The sequence below is a fragment of the Taudactylus pleione genome, unplaced genomic scaffold (genome assembly GCF_031769625.1).
Source record: "Taudactylus pleione unplaced genomic scaffold, aTauple2 ptg000762l, whole genome shotgun sequence".
Lineage (NCBI taxonomy): Eukaryota > Metazoa > Chordata > Amphibia > Anura > Myobatrachidae > Taudactylus > Taudactylus pleione.
The window spans coordinates 1,175,754-1,200,723 of NW_028285164.1; the positions used below are offsets into that span (position 1 = coordinate 1,175,754).

General features: G+C 49.1%; 1 protein-coding gene across 3 annotated transcripts in view; it reads left to right on the forward strand.

Annotated features, from left to right (window-relative positions):
* The window catches only part of GDPD3 (glycerophosphodiester phosphodiesterase domain containing 3), a 33,209-nt gene extending 10,098 nt beyond the window's left edge, over positions 1 to 23,111 (forward strand). For all 3 annotated transcript variants that reach the window (XM_088457536.1, XM_088457537.1, XM_088457538.1), the window contains exons 3-11: positions 31 to 73; positions 13,222 to 13,357; positions 16,318 to 16,363; positions 16,590 to 16,708; positions 16,793 to 16,882; positions 18,748 to 18,881; positions 19,660 to 19,719; positions 21,513 to 21,564; positions 22,841 to 23,111. In XM_088457536.1, the coding sequence (XP_088313662.1) occupies positions 31 to 73; positions 13,222 to 13,357; positions 16,318 to 16,363; positions 16,590 to 16,708; positions 16,793 to 16,882; positions 18,748 to 18,881; positions 19,660 to 19,719; positions 21,513 to 21,564; positions 22,841 to 23,029 (869 nt within the window). In that variant the 3' untranslated portion in view covers positions 23,030 to 23,111. The remainder of the gene's footprint in view (positions 1 to 30; positions 74 to 13,221; positions 13,358 to 16,317; positions 16,364 to 16,589; positions 16,709 to 16,792; positions 16,883 to 18,747; positions 18,882 to 19,659; positions 19,720 to 21,512; positions 21,565 to 22,840) is intronic.
* The last annotated feature ends 1,859 nt before the right edge of the window (positions 23,112 to 24,970 follow it).

A 24,970-nucleotide genomic window follows, 5' to 3' on the forward strand; every position in this document is an offset into this window, starting at 1 on the left:
ATAATCCAGTCTACTTTGCCTGTCTTACAGGAGCGGGTGAGAGAATCGAGAATACTCTAGAAGCGTTTGACAAGTAAGTTCTATGGATGGCGTATATTGTGTATAGAGGTAGTAACAGTGTGTACATATGGATTAGTGGCATAAATACTTATAGACGCACATTCTGCTCCTGTCTGTGGATTCTGATGATGAATGGGCCTGCGCCTGCCAGTTGCAACTACAATTGTTGTTTTAAGTATATAATTGTAATATATTGAGGTAACAATTCAAGTTGTTTGCACAAGGTCCGCTATAGATATGATATGTACATAAACACCCTTTTGTATAGTACGCTGACGACAGAAGGAGGCCCTTGTGAAAACTGGTCTACGGGTAACACTGGGAAACTAATGTATTGTCAGATTGAAGTTAGACAAAAAAAAAAAGTCTCTGTTCCATTTATTACTGATTTTTGTTTATTGTGGTTCCAAAGAGGTGCTGGTCCCATTGTGCCTCTGATCCGCCATGCGGAGCGATGTCTGCAGCTGAACAAACACGCCGACTGCTCCCTTCAGACCACATCAGCACAGATCTGTTACTATAGTGATTGGCGGCGTCCTGTGCACCTGCTAACCACAGAAGTCATTGCATGCACCTGCACGCGTTTCTCACACCCCTTTAGTCGTGCCTCATTTTCCTCTCTCCCCCTGCACCAATAACCCCTACAAATGCCCACTGACGCTGCGTTTTCCTCTCCCTCTGCACCAATAACTCCACTGACGCTGCGTTTTCCTCTCTCCCCCTGCACCAATAACGCCTACATATGCCCACTGACGCTGCGTTTTCCTCTCTCCCCCTGCACCAATAACCCCTACAAATGCCCACTGACGCTGCGTTTTCCTCTCTCCCCCTGCACCAATAACTCCTACAAATGCCCACTGACGCTGCGTTTTCCTCTCCCCCTGCACCAATAACTCCACTGACGCTGCGTTTTCCTCTCTCCCCCTGCACCAATAACGCCTACAAATGCCCACTGATGCTGCGTTTTCCTCTCTCCCCCTGCACCAATAACTCCTACAAATGCCCACTGACGCTGCGTTTTCCTCTCCCCCTGCACCAATAACTCCACTGACGCTGCGTTTTCCTCTCTCCCCCTGCACCAATAACGCCTACATATGCCCACTGACGCTGCGATTTCCTCTCTCCCCCTGCACCTATAACCCCTACAAATGCCCACTGACGCTGCATTTTCCTCTCTCCCCCTGCACCAATAACTCCTACAAATGCCCACTGACGCTGCGTTTTCCTCTCCCCCTGCACCAATAACTCCACTGACGCTGCGTTTTCCTCTCTCCCCCTGCACCAATAACGCCTACATATGCCCACTGATGCTGCGTTTTCCTCTCTCCCCCTGCACCAATAACTCCTACAAATGCCCACTGACGCTGCGTTTTCCTCTCTCCCCCTGCACCAATAACCCCTACAAATTCCCACTGACGCTGCGTTTTCCTCTCTCCTCCTGCACCAATAACCCCTACAAATGCCCACTGACGCTGCGGTTTCCTCTCTCCTCCTGCACCAATAACGCCTACATATGCCCACTGACGCTGCGTTTTCCTCTCTCCCCCTGCACCAATAACGCCTACATATGCCCACTGACGCTGCATTTTCCTCTCTCCTCCTGCACCAATAACCCCTACAAATGCCCACTGACGCTGCGTTTTCCTCTCTCCCTGCACCAATAACCCCTACAAATGCCCACTGACGCTGCGGTTTCCTCTCTCCCCCTGCACCAATAACTCCTACAAATGCCCACTGACGCTGCGTTTTCCTCTCTCCCCCTGCACCAATAACGCCTACATATGCCCACTGACGCTGCGGTTTCCTCTCTCCCCCTGCACCAATAACTCCTACAAATGCCCACTGATGCTGCGTTTTCCTCTCTCCTCCTGCACCAATAACCCCTACAAATGCCCACTGACGCTGCGTTTTCCTCTCTCTCCCTGCACCAATAACTCCTACAAATGCCCACTGACGCGTTTTCCGCTCTCCTCCTGCACCAATAACCCCTACAAATGCCCACTGACGCTGCGTTTTCCTCTCTCCCCCTGCACCAATAACCCCTACAAATGCCCACTGACGCTGTGTTTTCCTCTCCCTCTGCACCAATAACTCCACTGACGCTGCGTTTTCCTCTCTCCTCCTGCACCAATAACCCCTACAAATGCCCACTGACGCTGCGTTTTCCTCTCTCTCCCTGCACCAATAACTCCTACAAATGCCCACTGACGCGTTTTCCGCTCTCCTCCTGCACCAATAACCCCTACAAATGCCCACTGACGCTGCGTTTTCCTCTCTCCCCCTGCACCAATAACCCCTACAAATGCCCACTGACGCTGCATTTTCCTCTCTCCCCCTGCACCAATAACTCCTACAAATGCCCACTGACGCTGCGTTTTCCTCTCCCTCTGCACCAATAACTCCACTGACGCTGCGTTTTCCTCTCTCCCCCTGCACCAATAACGCCTACATATGCCCACTGATGCTGCGTTTTCCTCTCTCCCCCTGCACCAATAACCCCTACAAATGCCCACTGACGCTGCGTTTTCCTCTCTCCTCCTGCACCAATAACGCCTACATATGCCCACTGACGCTGCGATTTCCTCTCTCCCCCTGCACCTATAACCCCTACAAATGCCCACTGACGCTGCATTTTCCTCTCTCCCCCTGCACCAATAACTCCTACAAATGCCCACTGACGCTGCGTTTTCCTCTCCCCCTGCACCAATAACTCCACTGACGCTGCGTTTTCCTCTCTCCCCCTGCACCAATAACTCCTACAAATGCCCACTGACGCTGCGTTTTCCTCTCCCCCTGCACCAATAACTCCACTGACGCTGCGTTTTCCTCTCTCCCCCTGCACCAATAACGCCTACATATGCCCACTGACGCTGCGATTTCCTCTCTCCCCCTGCACCTATAACCCCTACAAATGCCCACTGACGCTGCATTTTCCTCTCTCCCCCTGCACCAATAACTCCTACAAATGCCCACTGACGCTGCGTTTTCCTCTCCCCCTGCACCAATAACTCCACTGACGCTGCGTTTTCCTCTCTCCCCCTGCACCAATAACGCCTACATATGTCCACTGATGCTGCGTTTTCCTCTCTCCCCCTGCACCAATAACCCCTACAAATTCCCACTGACGCTGCGTTTTCCTCTCCTCCTGCACCAATAACCCCTACAAATGCCCACTGACGCTGCGGTTTCCTCTCTCCTCCTGCACCAATAACGCCTACATATGCCCACTGACGCTGCGGTTTCCTCTCTCCCCCTGCACCAATAACCCCTACAAATGCCCACTGACGCTGCGGTGTCCTCTCTCCCCCTGCACCAATAACGCCTACATATGCCCACTGACGCTGCGGTTTCCTCTCTCCCCCTGCACCAATAACCCCTACAAATGCCCACTGACGCTGCGGTGTCCTCTCTCCCCCTGCACCAATAAACCCTACAAATGCCCACTGACGCTGCTGTTTCCTCTCTCAGCTCTATCCGCTTCCCTGCTAGAGGGGCAGTTCTCAGTTATAGCCCCTTCCCTGCTAGAGGGGCAGTTCTCAGCTATAGCCGCTTCCCTGCTAGAGGGATAGTTCTCAGCTATAGCCGCTTCCCTGCTAGAGGGGCAGTTCTCAGCTATAGCCGCTTCCCTGCTAGAGGGGCAGTTCTCAGCTATAGCCGCTTCCCTGCTAGAGGGGCAGTTCTCAGCTATAGCCGCTTCCCTGCTAGAGGGGCAGTTCTCAGCTATAGCCGCTTCCCTGCTAGAGGGGCAGTTCTCAGCTATAGCCGCTTCCCTGCTAGAGGGGCAGTTCTCAGCTATAGCCGCTTCCCTGCTAGAGGGGCAGTTCTCAGCTATAGCCGCTTCCCTGCTAGAGGGGCAGTTCTCAGCTATAGCCGCTTCCTTTGCGGCTGTGCATTACCGTACCAATCGGATCAGGCCCTCCGCTCATGCCATGAGGATCTCAAAGAATTGTTACGCATCTGAAAGTGAGAAGGTTTGTAGAGGGGAAAGGTGTTTCAGATTGTTTGCAAATGTTTTTTAAAGTGAGCACTGGGGCCTGAGCTGTGATGGACACCTGTCAGGGGTGTAATTAGGTATTTGAAGGCCCAATAGCAAAAGTTTGTCAGGGCCCCTATGTACCGCCCAATGGTGAAAATGTATATAACACATGTAACTTTGATAAGGAAGATGGGCGCCCCTCCGCTCTGGTCCCATAGCAGCCGCACCCCTTGCCCCTATGGTAGTTACGCCCATGGTGCCTGTGTGTCATTGCGTGAGGCCTCCGTCTCTCGGCGCAGGGACACCCAGGGCCATACTGGAGCTCTCAGTATAGTAGATTATTACCCAGGATAGTCATACAGTAAAGGGAGACACAACTAGAATGAGGGAAAGCACTTTTACTCACAACTGGTTATAGGATAAAGTATATTTAATCTACAGTATATAACCGCCCTGCCTATAATACTGTATGTCTCCCAGAATATAGCAGTGAGGGGACTATATGACCACCCAGTATTAATACGCCCCCTAGCTTATAACACTGAGGAATAACATCCTGCTTATAATTAGAGATGTGCGGTTCGGTTTTACACAGATTTACTCAGATATGTTCGGTTCTCATAAACGGCATCATATTGGCTACCCGGCTCCAGGGCCCCCTATCCCCTCCCGGTACCTATATGCAGGTCGGCAATTGGCTCATCCCCTGTGTCTCTACAGCACCATCCCTCTCTCCATCTCCAGCCATCCACTCATGTCTCCTCCATCTCTCAGCGTAATCATATCCCAGCCCCTCTGTGTCTCAGCATAATCATCCCCCAGCCCCTCTGTGTCTCAGCATAATCATCCCCCAGCCCCTCTGTCTCTCAGCGTAATCATCCCCCAGCCCCTCCGTCTCTCAGTGTAATCATCCCCCAGCCCCTCCGTCTCTCAGTGTAATCATCCCCCAGCCCCTCCGTCTCTTAGTGTAATCATCCCCCAGCCCCTCCGGTTCTCAGTGTAATCATCCCCCAGCCCCTCCGTCTCTCAGTGTAATCATCCCCCAGCCCCTCAGTCTCTCAGCGTAATCATCCCCCCAGCCCCTCAGTCTCTCAGTGTAATCATCCCCCAGCTCCTCCGACTCTCAGGTTAGTCCTTAATCATCCCCCAGCCCCCCCGTCTCTCATCTTAATCATCCCCAGCCCCTCCATCTCTCAGCTTAGTCCTTAATCATCCCCCAGCCCCTCCGTCTATCAGGGTAATCATCCCCAGCCCCTCCGTCTCTCATCTTTATCATTCTCCAGCCCCTCCGTCTCTCAGGTTAATCATCCCCCAGCCCCTCCGTCTCTCAGGTTATTCATCCCCAGCCCCTCCGTCTCTCAGCTTAGTCCTTAATCCCCCCAGCCCCTCCGTCTCTCATCTTAATCATCCCCCAGCCCCTCCGTCTCTCATCTTAATGATCCCCCAGCCCCTCCATCTCTCATCTTAATCATCCCCCAGCCCCTGTGTGTCACCCCAGTCTCATGTCACAGCCCCTGTGTGTCTCAGCCTCATTCCCTTTGCTCCATCTCCCCCCTTCATCTTCAGGCCTCCACTGCCCGCCCGTGCTTCTCTAGCTCAGTCCAGCCCACGCTTACCTGCTGCGGCTGCCTGCCCTGCTGTGCTGTTCTGTTCTACCCGGGCGGTCAGCTCAGACCCGGCCCCGGCTCCTCTCTGTTCCAGCAACGTGACATCATGACGTCATGTGAGCTGCACCGGGCTTCCCCGCCCGTCGGCCCCGGCTTCTCGGCTCTGCCCCGGGCTGCTGGCCTGGCCCCAGCTTCTTTCTGTATGTGCCTGCTCACAGCAGCAGAGGCAAGGGACGTGGGGAACACATGAACGGGGCCCCTCAGTCTCGGGGTAAAAGTGTGCCCTTTGTGCATTGGTTTTGTGTGAACTTTACTTTACTTGTGTGAACTTTACACTTTTAGTGATTAATCCTGTTCCATTGATTAATTATCCATTTCCCATTCCCTCACATTTAAGTAATAATAATAATTATTATTGTTGTTATTAATTTGGGTGAGTCAGTGCAGGAAATGCTACTTTGACCGCAATCGGAAGATAATGCCGGCTGTCGGGATGCCTCCTGTCACAATACTGACATCGGCACCCTGATGGTTGGTATCCCGACAGGGGTCGGGTAAGTATACTTATCTTCCCCCCTTCTCCCCCTAACCCTCCCTTCTTGTAGCCTAGCCCTCCCCACCCCGCACCCTAACCCTCCCCGTTAGTGCCTAAACCTAAGTCTCCCCCATTAGTTCCTTATGCTGTGGTGCCTAACTCTCCCCCCTCCCCCCCCAGTGGTGCCTAGCCCTAACCCTCCCCTCTAGCGGTGCCTAACCCTAACCCCCTCCCTGTGGTGCCTAACCCTCCCCCCTCCCCCCCCAGTGGTGCCTGGCCCTAACCCTCCCCTCTAGCGGTGCCTAACCCTAACCCCCTCCCTGTGGTGCCTAACCCTCCCCCCTCCCCCCCCCCAGTGGTGCCTGGCCCTAACCCTCCCCTCTAGCGGTGCCTAACCCTAACCTTCCCCCCAAAATCCTAATGCTAACCCCTCTAACTTCCCTAAGCCTAACCTCCCCCCCACCCTCAGCTAACGGTACGGGTGCCCCGGCTTACCTTCGTTCGGGCACACGTCGTCCTCCTGGATTCCGGAGTCGGGATTAAGATCGACGTCTGTATTTCAACACCTATCTTAAGTCCCTTGTTGGGATTCCAGCGTCGGGATAGAGACGTCTCTACATCCCAATTTGACCTGTGAAATGAGAGTATACCTGTAGAGGTGCAGGGTAAGTCCTGTGTTACCAGAATCACAAGTACATTTACCTCAGATAATCGGACCTGATTACCTGGAGGTTTTATTGATGTCCTCTCACCTAGATAATATAACCTGCTGAGTGCATTCCTTTGCAGCAGGCATATATATTGCACATTTGGGAAGTACCGGAGATTATAACCCTTGCAGAATATATTTTATATCCTCGGTGGGAAACACCAGTAAAACAGGGGGGATACCTCCATTATCACTGACCTGCGATTATCTCTATTATATGATCTGAGTGTACATATCAGTATACTGGGTGATGACACTGTCAGGCATATGAGCAACTGATGTCTCTCCTTTAAGTCCCCTTCACATAATGAATGTAGAGGGCTCTCCTGTGTAGGGATCTCATGTGTTGGGATCGCAGTATGAACCTGGTGGTGATCAGGCGGCACTGCCCTGATCTATATGTTCGGAGCACAGTATGTGACTCTTGCAGAGTGCAGGGGCCACTGTTTATTGCTCTGTATGTGCTGTGCGGCTGTGGTTTTCTTTAATTGGACAGATCATGGAAGACATGGGGAGATGTACTAAGCTATGGAAAAGTGATAAATTGGGAGTGATAAAAAATTTGGGGTTATATACTAATCCTTGGATGGAGATAAAGTGCCAGCCAACCAGCTCCTGTCATTTTTCAAACACAGGCTGTGAAGTGACAGTCTTTATCTCACTCTAAGGCTTAGGAAATAGACCCTAAACTACCAGCCAATCAGCTCCTAACTGTCATCTTACAGGCTGTCGAGTCTATTTACTAAGCCTTGGAAAGAGATAAAGTGGATGGAGATAACGTACCAACCAATCAGTTCCTTAACTGTCATTTTTCAAACACAGCCTGTGACATGGCAGTTAGGAGCTGATTAGCTGGTACTTTATCTCCGTTCACTTTATCTCTATCCAAGGCTTAGTAAATAGACACCTGTGTTCATGGGCATCAGAACAGGGGGGGCAAGGGGGCAGCCCCCCCAAACATGTTAATGGAGCGGGGGCTGTCAGGGGCTGTGCTGTGTAGCAATAGGATGCACAGGCCCTGTGCCACACGGAGGAGGTGCAATGGGAGGTCTTTATGTTAAAACACCGCACATTAAACTTCCATCTCCATGCTGTGCAGCCTATTGCTATAAAGCACAGCCCTGGCCTGAGTCTAACCGTCCGCGGCCGCTGCTCAGGTAAGCGAGATGGAGAGAGGTGAAGGGGGAGAAGGGAGGAGAGAGTGCGCCGAATGATTTTATCTTTCCCCTCCCAACATAAAATCATTCTGAAGCTCCTGAAAAATGAGTTAGGAGCTGATTGGTTGGTACTTTATCTCTCTCCACTTTATCACTTTCCAGGGCTTAGTACATTTGCCCCAAGGGACACAGACCTATCCACCTAAATTATTATTATTACAAATACACTACAAACAATAAAATGAAACTGAAGGATGGTTAAATATGTTCAGTGATCTGTGATCTTTTGTTCCTGGATTTATTTCCTGTCTTCCCCTCCCTGGCAGTGTAGAGGTTAATCTAGCACAGCCTTGTCTGTGCGCCCTGCTGGTGGTGAATCCTTCATGGTCTTCCAGGGGAAATGATTTTACAGTAAATGAATAAAGACATATATTTTGAGGAAGCTGCTGAGTAACTAAGAGAGGCGCAGATTCTGAGGAAGCCGGTTGAGTAACTAAAAGAGGCGCAGATACTGAGGAAGCCGCTGAGTAACTAGAAGAGGCGCAGATTCTGAGGAAGCCGCTGAGTAACTAGAAGAGGCGCAGATTCTGAGGAAGCCGCTGAGTAACTAGAAGAGGCGCAGATTCTGAGGAAGCCGCTGAGTAACTAGAAGAGGAGCAGATTCTGAGGAAGCCGCTGAGTAACTAAAAGTGGCGCAGATTCTGAGGAAGCCGCTGAGTAACTAGAAGAGGCGCAGATACTGAGGAAGCCGCTGAGTAACTAGAAGAGGCGCAGATTCTGAGGAAGCCGCTGAGTAACTAGAAGAGGCGCAGATTCTGAGGAAGCCGCTGAGTAACTAGAAGAGGCGCAGATTCTGAGGAAGCCGCTGAGTAACTAGAAGAGGAGCAGATTCTGAGGAAGCCGCTGAGTAACTAAAAGAGGCGCAGATTCTGAGGATGCCGCTGAGTAACTAGAAGAGGCGCAGATACCGAGGAAGCCGCTGAGTAACTAAAAGAGGCGCAGATTCTGAGGATGCCGCTGAGTAACTAGAAGAGGCGCAGATTCTGAGGAAGCCGCTGAGTAACTAGAAGAGGCGCAGATTCTGAGGAAGCCGCTGAGTAACTAGAAGAGGAGCAGATTCTGAGGATGCCGCTGAGTAACTAAAAGAGGCGCAGATTCTGAGGAAGCCGCTGAGTAACTAAAAGAGGCGCAGATTCTGAGGATGCCGCTGAGTAACTAAAAGAGGCGCAGATTCTGAGGATGCCGCTGAGTAACTAAAAGAGGCGCAGATTCTGAGGAAGCCGCTGAGTAACTAGAAGAGGCGCAGATTCTGAGGAAGCCGCTGAGTAACTAGAAGAGGAGCAGATTCTGAGGAAGCCGCTGAGTAACTAGAAGAGGAGCAGATTCTGAGGATGCCGCTGAGTAACTAAAAGAGGCGCAGATACTGAGGAAGCCGCTGAGTAACTAAAAGAGGCGCAGATACTGAGGAAGCCGCTGAGTAACTAAAAGAGGCGCAGATTCTGAGGATGCCGCTGAGTAACTAAAAGAGGCGCAGATTCTGAGGAAGCCGCTGAGTAACTAAAAGAGGCGCAGATTTGGAGGAAGCCGCTGAGTAACTAGAAGAGGCGCAGATTCTGAGGAAGCCGCTGAGTAACTAAAAGAGGCGCAGATTCTGAGGAAGTCGCTGAGTAAAAGAGGCACAGATTCTGAGGAAGCCGCTGAGTAACTAAAAGAGGCGCAGATTCTGAGGAAGCCGCTGAGTAAAAGAGGCACAGATTCTGAGGAAGCCGCTGAGTAACTAGAAGAGGCGCAGATTCTGAGGATGCCGCTGAGTAACTAAAAGCGGCGCAGATTCTGAGGATGCCGCTGAGTAACTAAAAGCGGCACAGATTCTGAGGATGCTGCTGAGTAACTAAAAGAGGCGCAGATTCTGAGGAAGCCGCTGAGTAACTAAAAGAGGCGCAGATTCTGAGGATGCCGCTGAGTAACTAGAAGAGGCGCAGATTCTGAGGATGCCGCTGAGTAACTAAAAGAGGCGCAGATTCTGAGGAAGCCGCTGAGTAACTAAAAGAGGTGGAGAAACTAGTTAATCATTATGCTGATGTGGAGAGAAGTCTAAGCAGGAGAAGGCGTGCTGTTTGGTGATCCCCTGTGTGACCAGGACTATTGTACATCCAACCATCCACTACTAAGGCTCTGGGTGTGACGGATACACCGAGTTTGGCTGATATATAGCCAGTTCCTCTTATGTCTGCAGACTGAGGGTCACATTCAGACCCACTCGCGAGCGCTGTACGCTCGCAAGCGGGTCGATGGTGCCTAAATGAGGGAGCTCCATCGTGCACATGCGCGAGACCCGGCGAGCGACAGGGAAGCCGTCGCTCCAGGTCTCGCACCAAAGGGGGCGTGCTGTCGATGGTGAGTGACAGAACGCCCCCTTTGGAGTGCGTGCCAGGGGCGTGGCTGCCCAGACGGAGGCGTTCCCATGGGAACGCCTACCGTCTGGGTCCGGCCCCACTGACATCACTAGTGATGTCAGTGGGAGTGATTTTGGCTCTGATAGAGCCAAAATCACTCCAGGGCTTGCGGCAACGAGACCCTACTGCAAGGGTCTCCTCGCAAGCCCGATGGTCGTGATGGTCTTGACCTTCGCGACCATCATCATGGACGCTCGCATAAGGTGTGGGTGGTAACCCACAGCTATGTGAGCGTCCAAGAGGCCGCTACAAAAAAAGAAAAAAACGCCCTGATTCAGAGTGGGAGCTCTTTACATACTGTATATATAATGCACACCGCATCATCGTGATTCAGACTCTGCTAGACAGAGAGCAGGCTGGTTGGATGATCAGCATATTCTATGCACGCTGATATAGCGAATGTTTCTGGGATCACATAAGACTTGTACCTTTGGACGCCATTTGCTATACATATATTTCTGCATGCATGCTTTTTTAATTTACTTATTCCGGAAAGTAACAAATAACTCTTTTTGGCACACCTGCTGAAATTACTCTCCATGAACTGTTATCCCCAACACTAATGGGGTTGAATTTATTTGTATGATCTGGATTCCTAATTATGGCATATGCAAGTTAGATGTCCTAACAAAGAACATCTTCAGTTATTAATTTTTCTCTTTTCTGTGTTTTTTCACATATATACATTTTATATTTTTTCTGGACAGCACATATATGACAATATTTTCAAAATCTAGGCTGCTATCTGTATAGTTAATAAACGCCATTAAGAATTAAGTGTATAAGTAGGATGACTGTTTAGTCTTAGGCAGATGTGTATTTTTAGCCTTTATACATACAGTCAGGTGCATAAATATTGGGACATTGGCAGAATTTTCATATTTTGGCCTCTATTCACCACCACAATGGCTTTGAAATTAAACAAACAAGATGTGCTTTAACTGCAGACTTTCAGATTTAATTTGAGGGTAATTACATCCAAATCAGGTGAACGTATTAGGAATTACAACGGTTTCTATATGTGCCTCCCACTTTTTAAGGGGCCAAAAGTAATGGGACAAACTAAACAATCCTAAATCTAACTTTCACTTTTTAATACTGTGTTGCAAATCCTTTGCAGGAAATTACAGCCTGAAGTCTGGAACGTATAGACATCACCAGACGCTGGGTTTCATCCCTGGTGATGCTCTGCCAGGCCTCTACTGCAAATGTCTTCAGTTCCTGCTTGTTCTTGGGGCATTTTCCCTTCAGTTTTGTCTTCATCAAGTGAAATGCATGCTCAATCGGATTCAGGTCAGGGGATTGACTTGGCCATTGCATAACATTCCACTTTTTAGCCTTAAAAAACTCTTTGGTTGCTTTTGCAGTATGCTTCGGGTCATTGTCCATCTGCACTGTGAAGCGCCGTCCAATGAGTTCTGAAGCATTTGACTGAATATGAGCATGTAATATTGCCCAAAACACTTTAGAATTCATTCTGCTGCTTTTGTCAGCAGTCACATCATCAATAAATACAAGGGAACCAGTTCCATTGGCAGCCATACATGCCCACGCCATGACACTACCACCACCATGCTTCACTGATGAGGTGGTATGTTTTGGATCATGAGCAGTTCCTTTCCTTCTCCATACTCTTCTCTTCCCATCACTCTGGTACAAGTTGATCTTTGTCATCTGTCCATAGGATGTTGTTCCAGAACTGTAATGGCTTTTTTAGATGTTGTTTGGCAAACTCTAATCTGGTCTTCCTGTTTTTGTGGCTCACCAATGGTTTACATCTTGTGGTGAACCCTCTATATTCACTCTTGTGAAGTCTTCTCTTGATTGTTGACTTTGACACATATACACCTACCTCCTGGAGAGTGTTCTTGATTTGGCCAACTGTTGTGAAGGGGTTTTTCTTCACCAGGGAAATAATTCTTCTGTCATCCATCAGTTGTTTTCCGTGGTCTTCCAGATCTTTTGGTGTTGCTGAGCTCTCCGGTGCGTCTGTCAATGTCCCAATATTTGTGTGTGTGTGTGTGTGTGTGTATGTATGTGTATATGTGTGTGTGTATATATATATATATAAGTCTATACTTCAGCACTCACATCAGTTGTCAGTACACATCAATGGGGTGCACACCAGCTGTATCTCCTTAATCCAAGGTCCATCAGCAGAAATATATGTAGAAAAGATGGCACTCACCAGTTGAATTGCAGCTTGTTTAATAAGTCAAAATTAGACAATTGGCTTACATACAGGCAGGCGACGTTTCGGTCCCCAGAATGGACCTTTCTCAAGCACTCAAGCCTTGGGTTTCATATAGAACATAAGGCACAGTTCCCCGTGAACAGAAGTCCTCAAACGTCGCCTGCCTGTATGTAAGCCTATTGTCTAATTTTGACTTATTAAACAAGCTGCAATTCTACTGGTGAGTGCCATCTTTTATATATATATATATATATATATATATATATATATATATATATTTATTTATTTTATTTTTTTTCTATTGGATAGTGTGTACTAATTGTGTGTGAGCCATACGTATGGTGATATTTTTACTGTTTTTATTAATTGTTTTTCTTGTTCATTTATTTATACATATATATATATTTATTTTTTTCTCAGATTTTCCTATTTATTTTGATGTACTTTAATACATTTTTATATTGACTAGCGCCTGTTATATATATTCTTTTGGTTAAATGAATAAATCCCTGCTCCTCTCATTGCAGTGCCATAGCCAACCACACCGACCTCCTGGAGCTGGACTGTCACATCACCAAGGACGGGCAGGTTGTCGTGTCACATGACGGCAACTTGCTGCGCCAGACGGGGCATGATGTCAACATATGTGATCTCCTGTATAAGGTAATGGAATGACAGCCAGTCGTGGTCGATTACACACCGTGACTGTGCTCGTGTCCAGCAGTAGTGGGACAGGCTGTCTAAGGGCCTGATTCAGATCCGCAGGCAACGCCGATATTTACGCAGTTTAAACGTGTTGTTAGCCACTGCGCATGCGTGAAAGCTGCGCGGCACATATGCAGTGATTGTATTGCGATTACGCTCGCACAGGATTGACTCACAAGGTAGTCAGCAGCAGGAGAGCCCCCTGTGTGTCTGGAGACCCCCTGTGTGTCTGCAGCAGCTTAGATTTACTCAGAGGGCTGATGGCCGCCTGATCTGTGTTTCTGGTGTTTCCCGTTTTGTGCGTGAGCGGCAGATTTGAGACGCTGTCAGTGGGCGGTAAGTCATTAACATTTTTTTGCAATTGCGATGCGTCAGCTATTGCAGCTGCGATATTATATGCATATGTTGTGGATCTGAATCAGGGGGATGCAGTCAAAATGCCGACCACCGGCTTCCCGACTGTCAAATCTCGACACCTGTCATTATACCTACGCCGGGAGCCTGACGCCCGGCATACCGAACAAAGGTAAGCCGGGCGCCGGGTGCGGACAGCCGCGGGGGGGAGGGTTAGGTTAGGGGCTCCTGGGGGGGACTTGGGGTTAGGCTAGGGGAAGGGAGAGTTAGGGTTAGACTAGGGGAGGGTTAGGCACCCCTGGTGGGAGGTTAGGGGCAACACCCCCCCCCCCCCCGAGTGTCAGGTTTAGGCTGCGGGGAGTGTGGGTTAGGTTTAGGCACTTACGGGGGGAGTTTAGGGTTAGGCACCCCTAAGAGAGGGTTATGGGGGAGAGGGTTTAGGGATAGTTAGAAACTTACCTCAGTCGGGATCCTGCTGTTCTGCTTTCCGGCGTCGGTATAACAACCCGCGGTATTTCATACCGATCCCGAATCAGGCCCTAAGGCAGAAATACATTTCCCTTGCACATGTGCGCACCAACATTGTATACACATATGTCCGTACACACAGATCTGCGTATCGTCAGCTTCCCCTCACTGCTGGAATGGGAGTGGACAAGTGTAGGCCGAGGGCCTGATTTATTGAGTATCGCTACTGCGATCGCAGCTCCGTAATCGCACGCAGGTCTGCTGAGACAATATGCTAATGATTTCTCTCACAATGCCGTTGTACTGCCAGCATAGAGACACCCACTGCCTCCCACTACCGCTATCTGACATCCGTAATACCTTACACAACTCCATACACATCAGTAACAGTGAGTACCATCGCCCCCTCATGCAGAATTACAGCAGCCCTGACCCTACTTAGAAATTGCTAACCACATTGCACGCAGATAGTACTCAAGCTACGTATCCATCGCACTTGCTAATAATTTATGCACGCCCACGTAACGGCGTTGAAACGGGCAGGCACACCTGCAATCCCCCGGTCACCACCCCCAAACACTCACTGCCTGTCAATCACTCTGTGATCGCAGTGGTGCCTTCACGTACTGCAATGCATGCGCCTGTATGCAACAATCGCCCGCCTGCGTACGCTTTAGCAATAGTGATCCGTAATGTATCAGCCCCCGAGTACGGAACTGTGTTGCAGTTAGACGCAGGCCCAGTCGCAGATGAGCCTGCCGGTGTAACCACATGCGATGATGAAAACGGTCAGTAGCGCTATATATATCACGTTATTTAATTTGTATTTGTATTTTGTATTTGCCCCTGGATTTCATTACATGATGACAATACTTTATCATTACATTCTACGTTGTGTATATAAGACTTCTTCACAGGATTACATTGTGTACACATAGGGTATTACACTGATTGGTAATGCTGCTTGGCCTCCGCGCATTCTCTGTGCTATTGTGGGGTATAAGTATAGACACTCGTTACGCCTGATGTACATCTGGGTGTGGTATACTTTGTCGACATTCATAATGTTCACTCGAGAATGCCGACATGCTTGTAATGTCAACAATCCTGGCAAGTCGACATTCATCATGCTGAAATGTCTTCACGATTAGAATGTCAACTAAACGTCCCTAGTGATCTAGTGGTAACTTACCTTGTATGGCGGCTCCAGCAGTGCCTACATGAGCCGGCAGTGACGCCCTAATGAGTCCCCCCCCCCCCCCCCGGACCATCCAAGATTTGCCCATACAGAATACGCGATTTAATGAATGACAGAACGATGCCTCGTTCCGTCCTGCATTAAACTGCGCGGCCCCTCATATGATATCATCTGATTGGCCGTGCAGCACGGCCAATTAGAAGATCTCATACGTGACCCACTGGAGCGCGCAATTGTGGGCACACATTAAATGTTCTTCACGATTTGTCGTTCCAGTAACAAATTGTGAAGATATCGTTCTAATGTGTACCCGGCCTAACCCTCCATCAAGTGCATTAGCCTAACATCCCCTCCCATAGCCTACCCCTAACCCTCCGGTGTCACAGCATAGCGCTTACCGTCCAGTCCCGGTATGATTGAAGGTATGTCAGATGTCGACAATGTGAACCTGTCGACATTCTGCGGATGTCCTCATCATAACTGCCTACACCAGAGGTTCCCAAACTCCGCCATTACAGTCCACGTTTTAAGGATACCAGTGCTTGAGCACAGGGGACTACATTAGTACCTCAGTCAATTTAATTTAATCATCTGGACTCAAGCGTGGATATTCCTAACACCTGGACTGTAATGGCGGAGTTTGGGAACCTCTGGCCTACACCATTAGATGAGCTCAGTAGTACTACAAAAGGCTGCTGCCTCTATTGTCTGAACAGTCACCTGACATCTCTCTAGCTTCATGTGACGTCCTTTAGGCATGCACCATATACCATAACCCCTGTATACTGGTAACTCGTGGATCATTCGGTGTTGAGGAGCCATCTGTTGTGCCGCTGTACAAACCACGTGGTCTTTTACATCCTTATTTGATATTCCATATCTCTCTCTCTCTTTTTAGGAACTTCCCCAATACAAGGAATGCCTGGAGGTCACCTTTTTCCCAGGTGTGTTGTAGTGGAGGCTCAGCATACGGAGGCATGAGTCAGTGTGTGCAGCAATAGGTGACTTCAGTGATCTAACAAAGTAGCAAATCCTGAATCTTCATGCTGCAGGGGATGCTGGGAGTTGTAGTTCCACCATGTCCCATCATGTAATCAATCTTTGTGGATGACAGAAGCCCCAGTTTGCAATGAGTCGCGGTAAACGTAGGATGTTTCATGTCGCTGACAGGTCACAAGTCGTCAGGCAGAGACCGCCGCTTTCCGCTGCTGGAGGAAGTCTTCCAGCGATACCCAGAGAAGCCCATCAATGTGGAAGTTAAGGCAGGCGATGAAGAGTTAATTAAAAAGGTAATTGGTGAAAATGAGTTTTCCGCAGTCAGGGTGCCTCCATGTGACCGCGGCTTGTGACGCTGTCCTGGTTGTCTCCTCAAGGTGTCAGAGCTTGTGAAGAAATATCATCGCGCGGAGAGGACCATCTGGGCCTGTACGACCGACAAAGTCATGAAGAAATGTCGGAAGGAGGTAAAGACGCTGCTCTAAAGAAGGCTATGATGTACACTGAGTACAATGATCATATGCTTCATCCGTTCATTGTAATATAACTTTACTTCATCAATTTCTACCAGTCACTAATCCTTCTCTCTGCACCTCACTCCTCTCTGCACCTCCCTCGGCCTCATCCCTACACCTCGTTCGTACCCCTCTCTGCACCTTCCTCATCCTCCTCTCTACACCTCCCTAATCCTCCTCTCTATACCTCACTCATCCTCCTCTCTACACCTCCCCCATCCTCATCCATACACCTCCCTAATCCTCCTCTCTACACCTCCCTAATCCTCCTCTCTACACCTCCCTAATCCTCCTCTCTACACCTCCCTCATCCTCCTCCCTACACCTAACTCATCCTCCTCCCTACACCTAACTCATTCTCCTCCCTACACCTCCCTCGTCCTCCTCCCTACACCTAACTCATCCTCCTCTCTACACCTCCCTCGTCCTCCTCCCTACACCTAACTCATTCTTCTCCCTACACCTAACTCATTCTCCTCCCTACACCTAACTCATTCTCCTCCCTACACCTAACTCATTCTCCTCCCTACACCTAACTCATTCTCCTCCCTACACCTAACTCATTCTCCTCCCTACACCTAACTCATTCTCCTCCCTACACCTAACTCATTCTCCTCCCTACACCTAACTCATTCTCCTCCCTACACCTACCTTGTCCTCCTCCCTACACCTCCCTTGTCCTCCTCCCTACACCTAACTCATTCTTCTCCCTACACCTAACTCATCCTACACCTCCCTCGTCCTCCTCCCTACACCTCCCTCGTCCTCCTCCCTACACCTCCCTCGTCCTCCTCCCTACACCTCCCTCGTCCTCCTCCCTACACCTCCCTCGTCCTCCTCCCTACACCTCCCTCGTCCTCCTCCCTACATCTCCCTCGTCCTCCTCCCTACACCTCCCTCGTCCTCCTCCCTACACCTCCCTCGTCCTCCTCCCTACACCTCCCTCGTCCTCCTCCCTACACCTCCCTCGTCCTCCTCCCTACACCTCCCTCGTCCTCCTCCCTACACCTCCCTCGTCCTCCTCCCTACACCTCCCTCGTCCTCCTCCCTACACCTCCCTCGTCCTCCTCCCTACACCTAACTCGTCCTCCTCCCTACACCTAACTCATCCTACACCTAACTCATCCTCCTCCCTACACCTCCCTCGTCATCCTCCCTACACCTCCTTCATCCTCCTCTCTACACCTTCTTCATCCTCCTCTCTACACCTTCTTCATCCTCCTCTCTACACCTCTTTCGTACCCCTCTCTGCACCTCCCTCATCCTTATCCCTACACCTCCCTCATCCTTATCCCTACACCTCCCCCGTCCTCCTCTACACCTCACTCATCTTTCTAACTACACCTCATCTTCCTCTCTGCACCTCCTTTGTCCTCCTCTCTACACCTAACTCATCCTCCTCCCTACACCTCCCTCGTCCTCCTCCCTACACCTCCCTCGTCCTCCTCCCTACACCTCCCTCGTCCTCCTCCCTACACCTAACTCGTCCTCCTTCCTACACCTAACTCGTCCTCCTCTCTACACCTCCTTCATCCTCCTCTCTACACCTTCTTCATCCTCCTCTCTACACCTCTTTCGTACCCCTCTCTGCACCTCCCTCATCCTTATCCCTACACCTCCCCCGTCCTCATCCCTACACCTCCCTCGTCCTCCTCTACACCTCACTCATCTTTCTAACTACACCTCATCTTCCTCTCTGCACCTCCTTTGTCCTCCTCTCTACACCTCACTCATCCTCCTCCCTCATCTTCCTCTCTGCACCTCCCTCGTCCTCCTCTCTACACATCACTGATGGTCCTCTCTGCATTGTATATCAGAACCCAGACATGCCGGTGATGTTCACACCCCGCCGGGGCATTCTCCTTCTCCTCCTCTACTACACTGGGTTACTTCCCTTCGTCCCCCTGACCGAGTCGGTGGTTGAAACATACATGCCATCTATTATAAACAGGTCAGTCTCTTCCTACACACAGGCCACCTCTTGTACCCAAGTGCTCTTTTTATTATTGATTACAGTGCGTGCTGTGTATAAAGGTCTGTGTCTGTCATGTAGTGCACACGTGAATCATGCGTGTCAGTGGTGTTTGTATAAAGGTCTGTGTCTGTCATGTAGTGCACATGTGAGTAATGCTTGTCAGTGCGTGCTGTGTATAAAGGTCTGTGTCTGTAATGTAGTGCACATGTGAGTAATGCGTGTCAGTGGTGTTTGTATAAAGGTCTGTGTCTGTAATGTAGTGCACATGTGAGTAATGCGTGTCAGTGGTGTTTGTATAAAGGTCTGTGTCTGTTATGTAGTGCACATGTGAGTAATGCATGTCAGTAATGTTTGTATAAAGGTCTGTGTCTGTCATGTAGTGCACATGTGAGTAATGCATGTCAGTGCGTGCTGTGTATAAAGGTCTGTGTCTGTAATGTAGTGCACATGTGAGTAATGCGTGTCAGTGGTGTTTGTATAAAGGTCTGTGTCTGTCCTGTAGTGCACATGTGAGTAATGCATGTCAGTGCGTGCTGTGTATAAAGGTCTGTGTCCTGTGTAATGTAGTGCACATGTGAGTAATGCGTGCTGTGTATAAAGGTCTGTGTCTGTCATATAGTGCACATGTGAGTAATGCGTGTCAGTGCGTGCTGTGTATAAAGGTCTGTGTCTGTCATGTAGTGCACATGTGAGTAATGCGTGTCAGTGGTGTTTGTGTAAAGTCACAGCGATAACAATATTGGTCTTATTTTAGGACATATTTCCCACACAACTCGCTCATGAGGAACCGCTTCCTGGTCTACCTGCAGGACAAGTGAGTGCAAAACTTTTTTGGGCCCAAAGAGTCACCACCCTGACTGCAATGACACAGTGTGTAGCCATAGTCTCTGTTTACAGGACAAGCTTGTGTGTGATTATTCTGCATACCACGCAATCCCACCGACGACCACCAGTACTGCGTCTCTTCTGCAATTTATATTCTGTGGCTATGATATCTTAAAGTACTTCTGTCGCCTTCTCCCAATGAGAGCAGACATAATTTGTGCCCATCACTAGTATCCAGTCATTTCACCAAGAAGTGAATATTCCTGGGAATGCAGCCTATCACTTCACTTAAAACCAGTGACGTCACTGAGACCTGAATATTCATGGGAACGAGGCCTATCACCTCACTTGGAACCAGTGACATCACTGAGATGTGAATAATCCTGAGAACGAGGCCTATCACTTCACTTAGAACCAGTGACGTCACGGAGATGTGAATAATCCTGAGAACGAGGCCTATCACCTCACTTGGAACCAGTGACGTCACTGAGATGTGAATATTCATGGGAATGAGGCCTGTCACTTCACTTACAACCAGTGACGTCACGGAGATGTGAATAATCCTGAGAACGAGGCCTATCACTTCACTTGGAACTAGTGACATCACTGAGATGTGAATATTCATGGGAATGAGGCCTATCACTTCACTTGGAACCAGTGACGTCACTGAGATATGAATATTCCTGGGTATGCGGCCTATCACTTCACTGGGAACCAGTGACGTCACTGAGATATGAATATTCCTGGGTATGCAGCCTATCACTTCACTGGGAACCAGTGACGTCACTGAGATATGAATATTCCTGGGTATGCGGCCTATCACCTCACTTGGAACCAGTGACGTCACTGAGATGTGAATATTCATGGGAATGAGGCCTATCACTTCACTTAGAACCAGTGACGTCACGGAGATGTGAATAATCCTGAGAACGAGGCCTATCACTTCACTTGGAACTAGTGACATCACTGAGATGTGAATATTCATGGGAATGAGGCCTATCACTTCACTGGGAACCAGTGACGTCACTGAGATATGAATATTCCTGGGTATGCGGCCTATCACCTCACTTGGAACCAGTGACGTCACTGAGATATGAATATTCCTGGGTATGCAGCCTATCACTTCACTGGGAACCATTGACATCACTGAGATATGAATATTCCTGGGTATGCGGCCTATCACTTCACTGGGAACCAGTGACGTCACGGATATGTGAATAATCCTGAGAACGAGGCCTATCACTTCACTAGGAACCAGTGACGTCACTGAGATATGAATATTCCTGGGTATGCGGCCTATCACTTCACTTGGAACCAGTGACGTCACTGAGATATGAATATTCCTGGGTAGGCGGCCTATCACTTCACTTGGAACTAGTGACATCACTGAGATATGAATATTCCTGGGTATGAGGCCTATCACTTCACTTGGAACCAGTGACGTCACTGAGACATGAATACTCCTGGGAATTCTATCAGTCGTTGATAATGAATTCATAAGCTACATGATGACAAATATTGGTTCACACCCCACAATATGGTTCCCTCATCTAAGCTAGGCATGAACTCTATCTGACAAAATACCTCTTTTGGGAATACTCCTGTTTTATTCATCAAAAAACCGTAATGAAATCTATTATTTCACACTATAATAGGCTACTGGGCATTACCTTAAAAATATATTGCTATATATAGGTGTGGAACAATGTTTGGAGTGACACTGCGCAATGCGTAACCCTGAGCTGTATATAATAATGAGGCTATGTTTGTTTTTATCCCCAGACTAATGATGAGGAAGAGTCTTTTTGAGCATCTCGAGGCCAGAGGGATCCAGGTAACTAGAGGTGTCTGGTGAGGACTGGGGAGGCGTTAGTTATATAAGCAGATGGAGTAATCAGACTATTCCATACCTTGGGCCAGTCAGGGATAGTATTTGTAAAGGTGCCTACACACTATGCGATGTGCTCACGATGCGATCTTGTGTCTGATTTCCCTTGAACTCTCCACAGCAGCTCCCCGGCAGTACTGGACACAATTTGGTGTTAAAAAGTGTCCAATGTGACAAACGTGTATCCTTAACTTTTTCCAGTGCATCGAGTCCGAGATTGGCAGATGTTGCCTGCAGCAGGCAAGATCTGCAGACGCGATGTACGACCACAATTTGGACATATTTTACACGATTTGTCATTACGATGCGTTGAAATCGGGCAAATCGGGTAAAATATTGCCTATTGTGTAGGCACCTTTACTTTGTGGCAGTCAGGCTGTGTATTTAATACTCTGGGGCAGTCAGGCTGTATATATTTGATACTCGGGGGACAGTCAGGGTGTGTACATTTGATACTTGGGGCAGTCAGGGTGTGTACATTTGATACTCTGGGGCAGTCAGGGTGTGTACATTTGATACTTGGGGGACAGTCAGGGTGTGTACATTTGATACTCGGGGGACAGTCAGGGTGTGTACATTTGATACTCGGGGGACAGTCAGGGTGTGTACATTTGATACTCGGGGGACAGTCAGGGTGTGTACATTTGATACTCGGGGGACAGTCAGGGTGTGTACATTTGATACTCAGGGGACAGTCAGGGTGTGTGTATTTGATACTCAGGGGACAGTCAGGATGAGTATATTTGATACTTGGGGCAGTCAGGGTGTGTACATTTGATACTTGGGGCAGTCAGGGTGTGTACATTTGATACACGGGGGACAGTCAGGGTGTGTACATTTGATACTCAGGGGACAGTCAGGGTGTGTACATTTGATACTCGGGGGACAGTCAGGGTGTGTACATTTGATACTCGGGGGACAGTCAGGGTGTGTACATTTGATACTCGGGGGACAGTCAGGGTGTGTACATTTGATACTCGGGGGACAGTCAGGGTGTGTACATTTGATACTTGGGGGACAGTCAGGGTGTGTACATTTGATACTTGGGGGACAGTCACTGTGTGTACATTTGATACTTGGGGGACAGTCAGGGTGTGTACATTTGATACTTGGGGGACAGTCAGGGTGTGTATATCTACTACTCAGGGGACAGTCAGGGTGTATACCCTGGATAGAATCTTTGTGTGCTGCACTGAGAGGTCTTGTGTTGCGCCCCCTACAGGTTTACCTCTGGGTACTGAACCAGGACTCTGACTACCAGAGAGCCTGTGACTGTGGAGCCACAGGCATTATGACGGATTACCCCTCTAAGCTGCACGCCTTCCTGCAGCGGTACGATGGGGAGCAGAGAGCTAGGGGTGCAGAGACACAGGAAGCTACGGCCGAAGAGCAGCAAAGGTGTCAGTACTGAACATGAAGACTTCACATGACCATGCTGCCCCTCTGCCCCTCTTATGTACATAACAATACTGTGAATGCCAACATTTTAAATAAATTGCATATATTTTACAGTAATTACACAATTCTTCCACTGTAGTGGCATCCTGATATTCCCTCTCCATCTCTGCTGCAGCGCTCTATTCCATCTCTGCTGCAGCGCTCTATTCCATCTCTGCTGCAGCACTATATTTTTTTCTGTTGCAGCATTCTATTCCATATCAGCTGGAACACTATATTGTATCTCTGACGCTTTCTACTCTTTCTACACTTCTGCAGGAGCACTCTATTCTATGTTTGCAGGAGCACTCTATCTTTGCTGGAGCACTCTATTTTCACTCTGCTGCAGCACTCTATTCTACCTGTTGGAGCACTCTGCCCTTTCTGTCTCTGCTGCAGCAACCTCTCCTTTCTATCTCTTCTGTAGCACTCTTTCCTTTCTATTTCTACTGCAGCACTATATCCTTTTTATATCTGCTGGAGCACTCTATATTATCTCCACTGTGGCGCTCTATTCTATCTCTACTACAGCTGTATGGGAGAGATTCAGTAGTGCAAGCAGCTTTTCAATTCCGTCCTTGCAGATATGCAAATGCAACAGGAGGTGTCTGCACATTTGCTATCCCAGAACTGCAACCGAGGTCGCAGGCTGGGATAATTGTTGCGATGGTGGATGGCGCCGGCCAGCTGAGTGAGCTGATCTCCGTGCACGCACATCCTGGCCTTACCATGTTCCCTATAATCTGGAATCTGCGTCCAGCATTGTACTAGCATGCAGTGCTGAATCAGCCCCGGTATCCTTTCCACCTCTACTACAGCACTCTATTTTATCTCCACTCCAGCACTTTAAGCTATCTTCGCAGCAGCATTCAGTCCATCTCTGCTGCAGTACTGAAGTCCATATACACTGTACTCTATCTCCGCTGCAGCACTCTATCCTTCCATCTCTCCTGCAGCACTCTATCCTTCCATCTCTCCTGCAGCACTCTATCCTTCTATCTCTCCTGCAGCACTCTATACTACGATCTCTCCTGCAGCACTCTATCCTTCCATCTCTCCTGCAGCACTCTATCCTTCCATCTCTCCTGCAGCACTCTATCCTTCCTTCGCTCCTGCAGCACTCTATCCTTCCATCGCTCCTGCAGCACTCTATCCTTCCATCGCTCCTGCAGCACTCTATCCTTCCATCGCTCCTGCAGCACTCTATCCTTCCATCTCTCCTGCAGCACTCTATCCTTCCATCTCTCCTGCAGTACTCTATCCTTCCATCTCTCCTGCAGTACTCTATCCTTCCATCGCTCCTGCCATGCAGCACTTTATCCTTCCATCGCTCCTGCCATGCAGCACTTTATCCTTCCATCTCTCCTGCAGCACTCTATCCTTCCATCTCTCCTGCAGCACTCTATCCTTCCATCTCTCCTGCAGCACTCTATCCTTCCATCTCTCCTGCAGCACTCTATACTTCCATCTCTCCTGCAGCACTCTATACTTCCATCTCTCCTGCAGCACTCTATCCTTCCATCTCTCCTGCAGCACTCTATCCTTCCATCTCTCCTGCCATGCAGCATTCTAACCTTCCATCTCTTGCAGCACTCTAACCTTCCATCTCTCCTGCAGCACTCTATTCTATCTCTGTGGCACCACTCTGCCCCAGCACTCTATCCTTTTCATCACTCCTGCACCACTCTGTCCTGTCTCTGTTGCAGTGCTCTGCGCCATCACTGATGCAGCGCTGTATTCTGTATTCTCTGCTGCAGCGCTCAGTCTGAGCAGCTGAACTTTCCACAATCCATTCTGTTGAAATATGTTCTGCTGCAGCACAATCCACGTCAATTAGCTCCGTCTCCCCACATCCTGATCCATTATAATTTGCTGCACATTATAGTCTGTTAGATAGTTCTGCATGTTCCTGGTA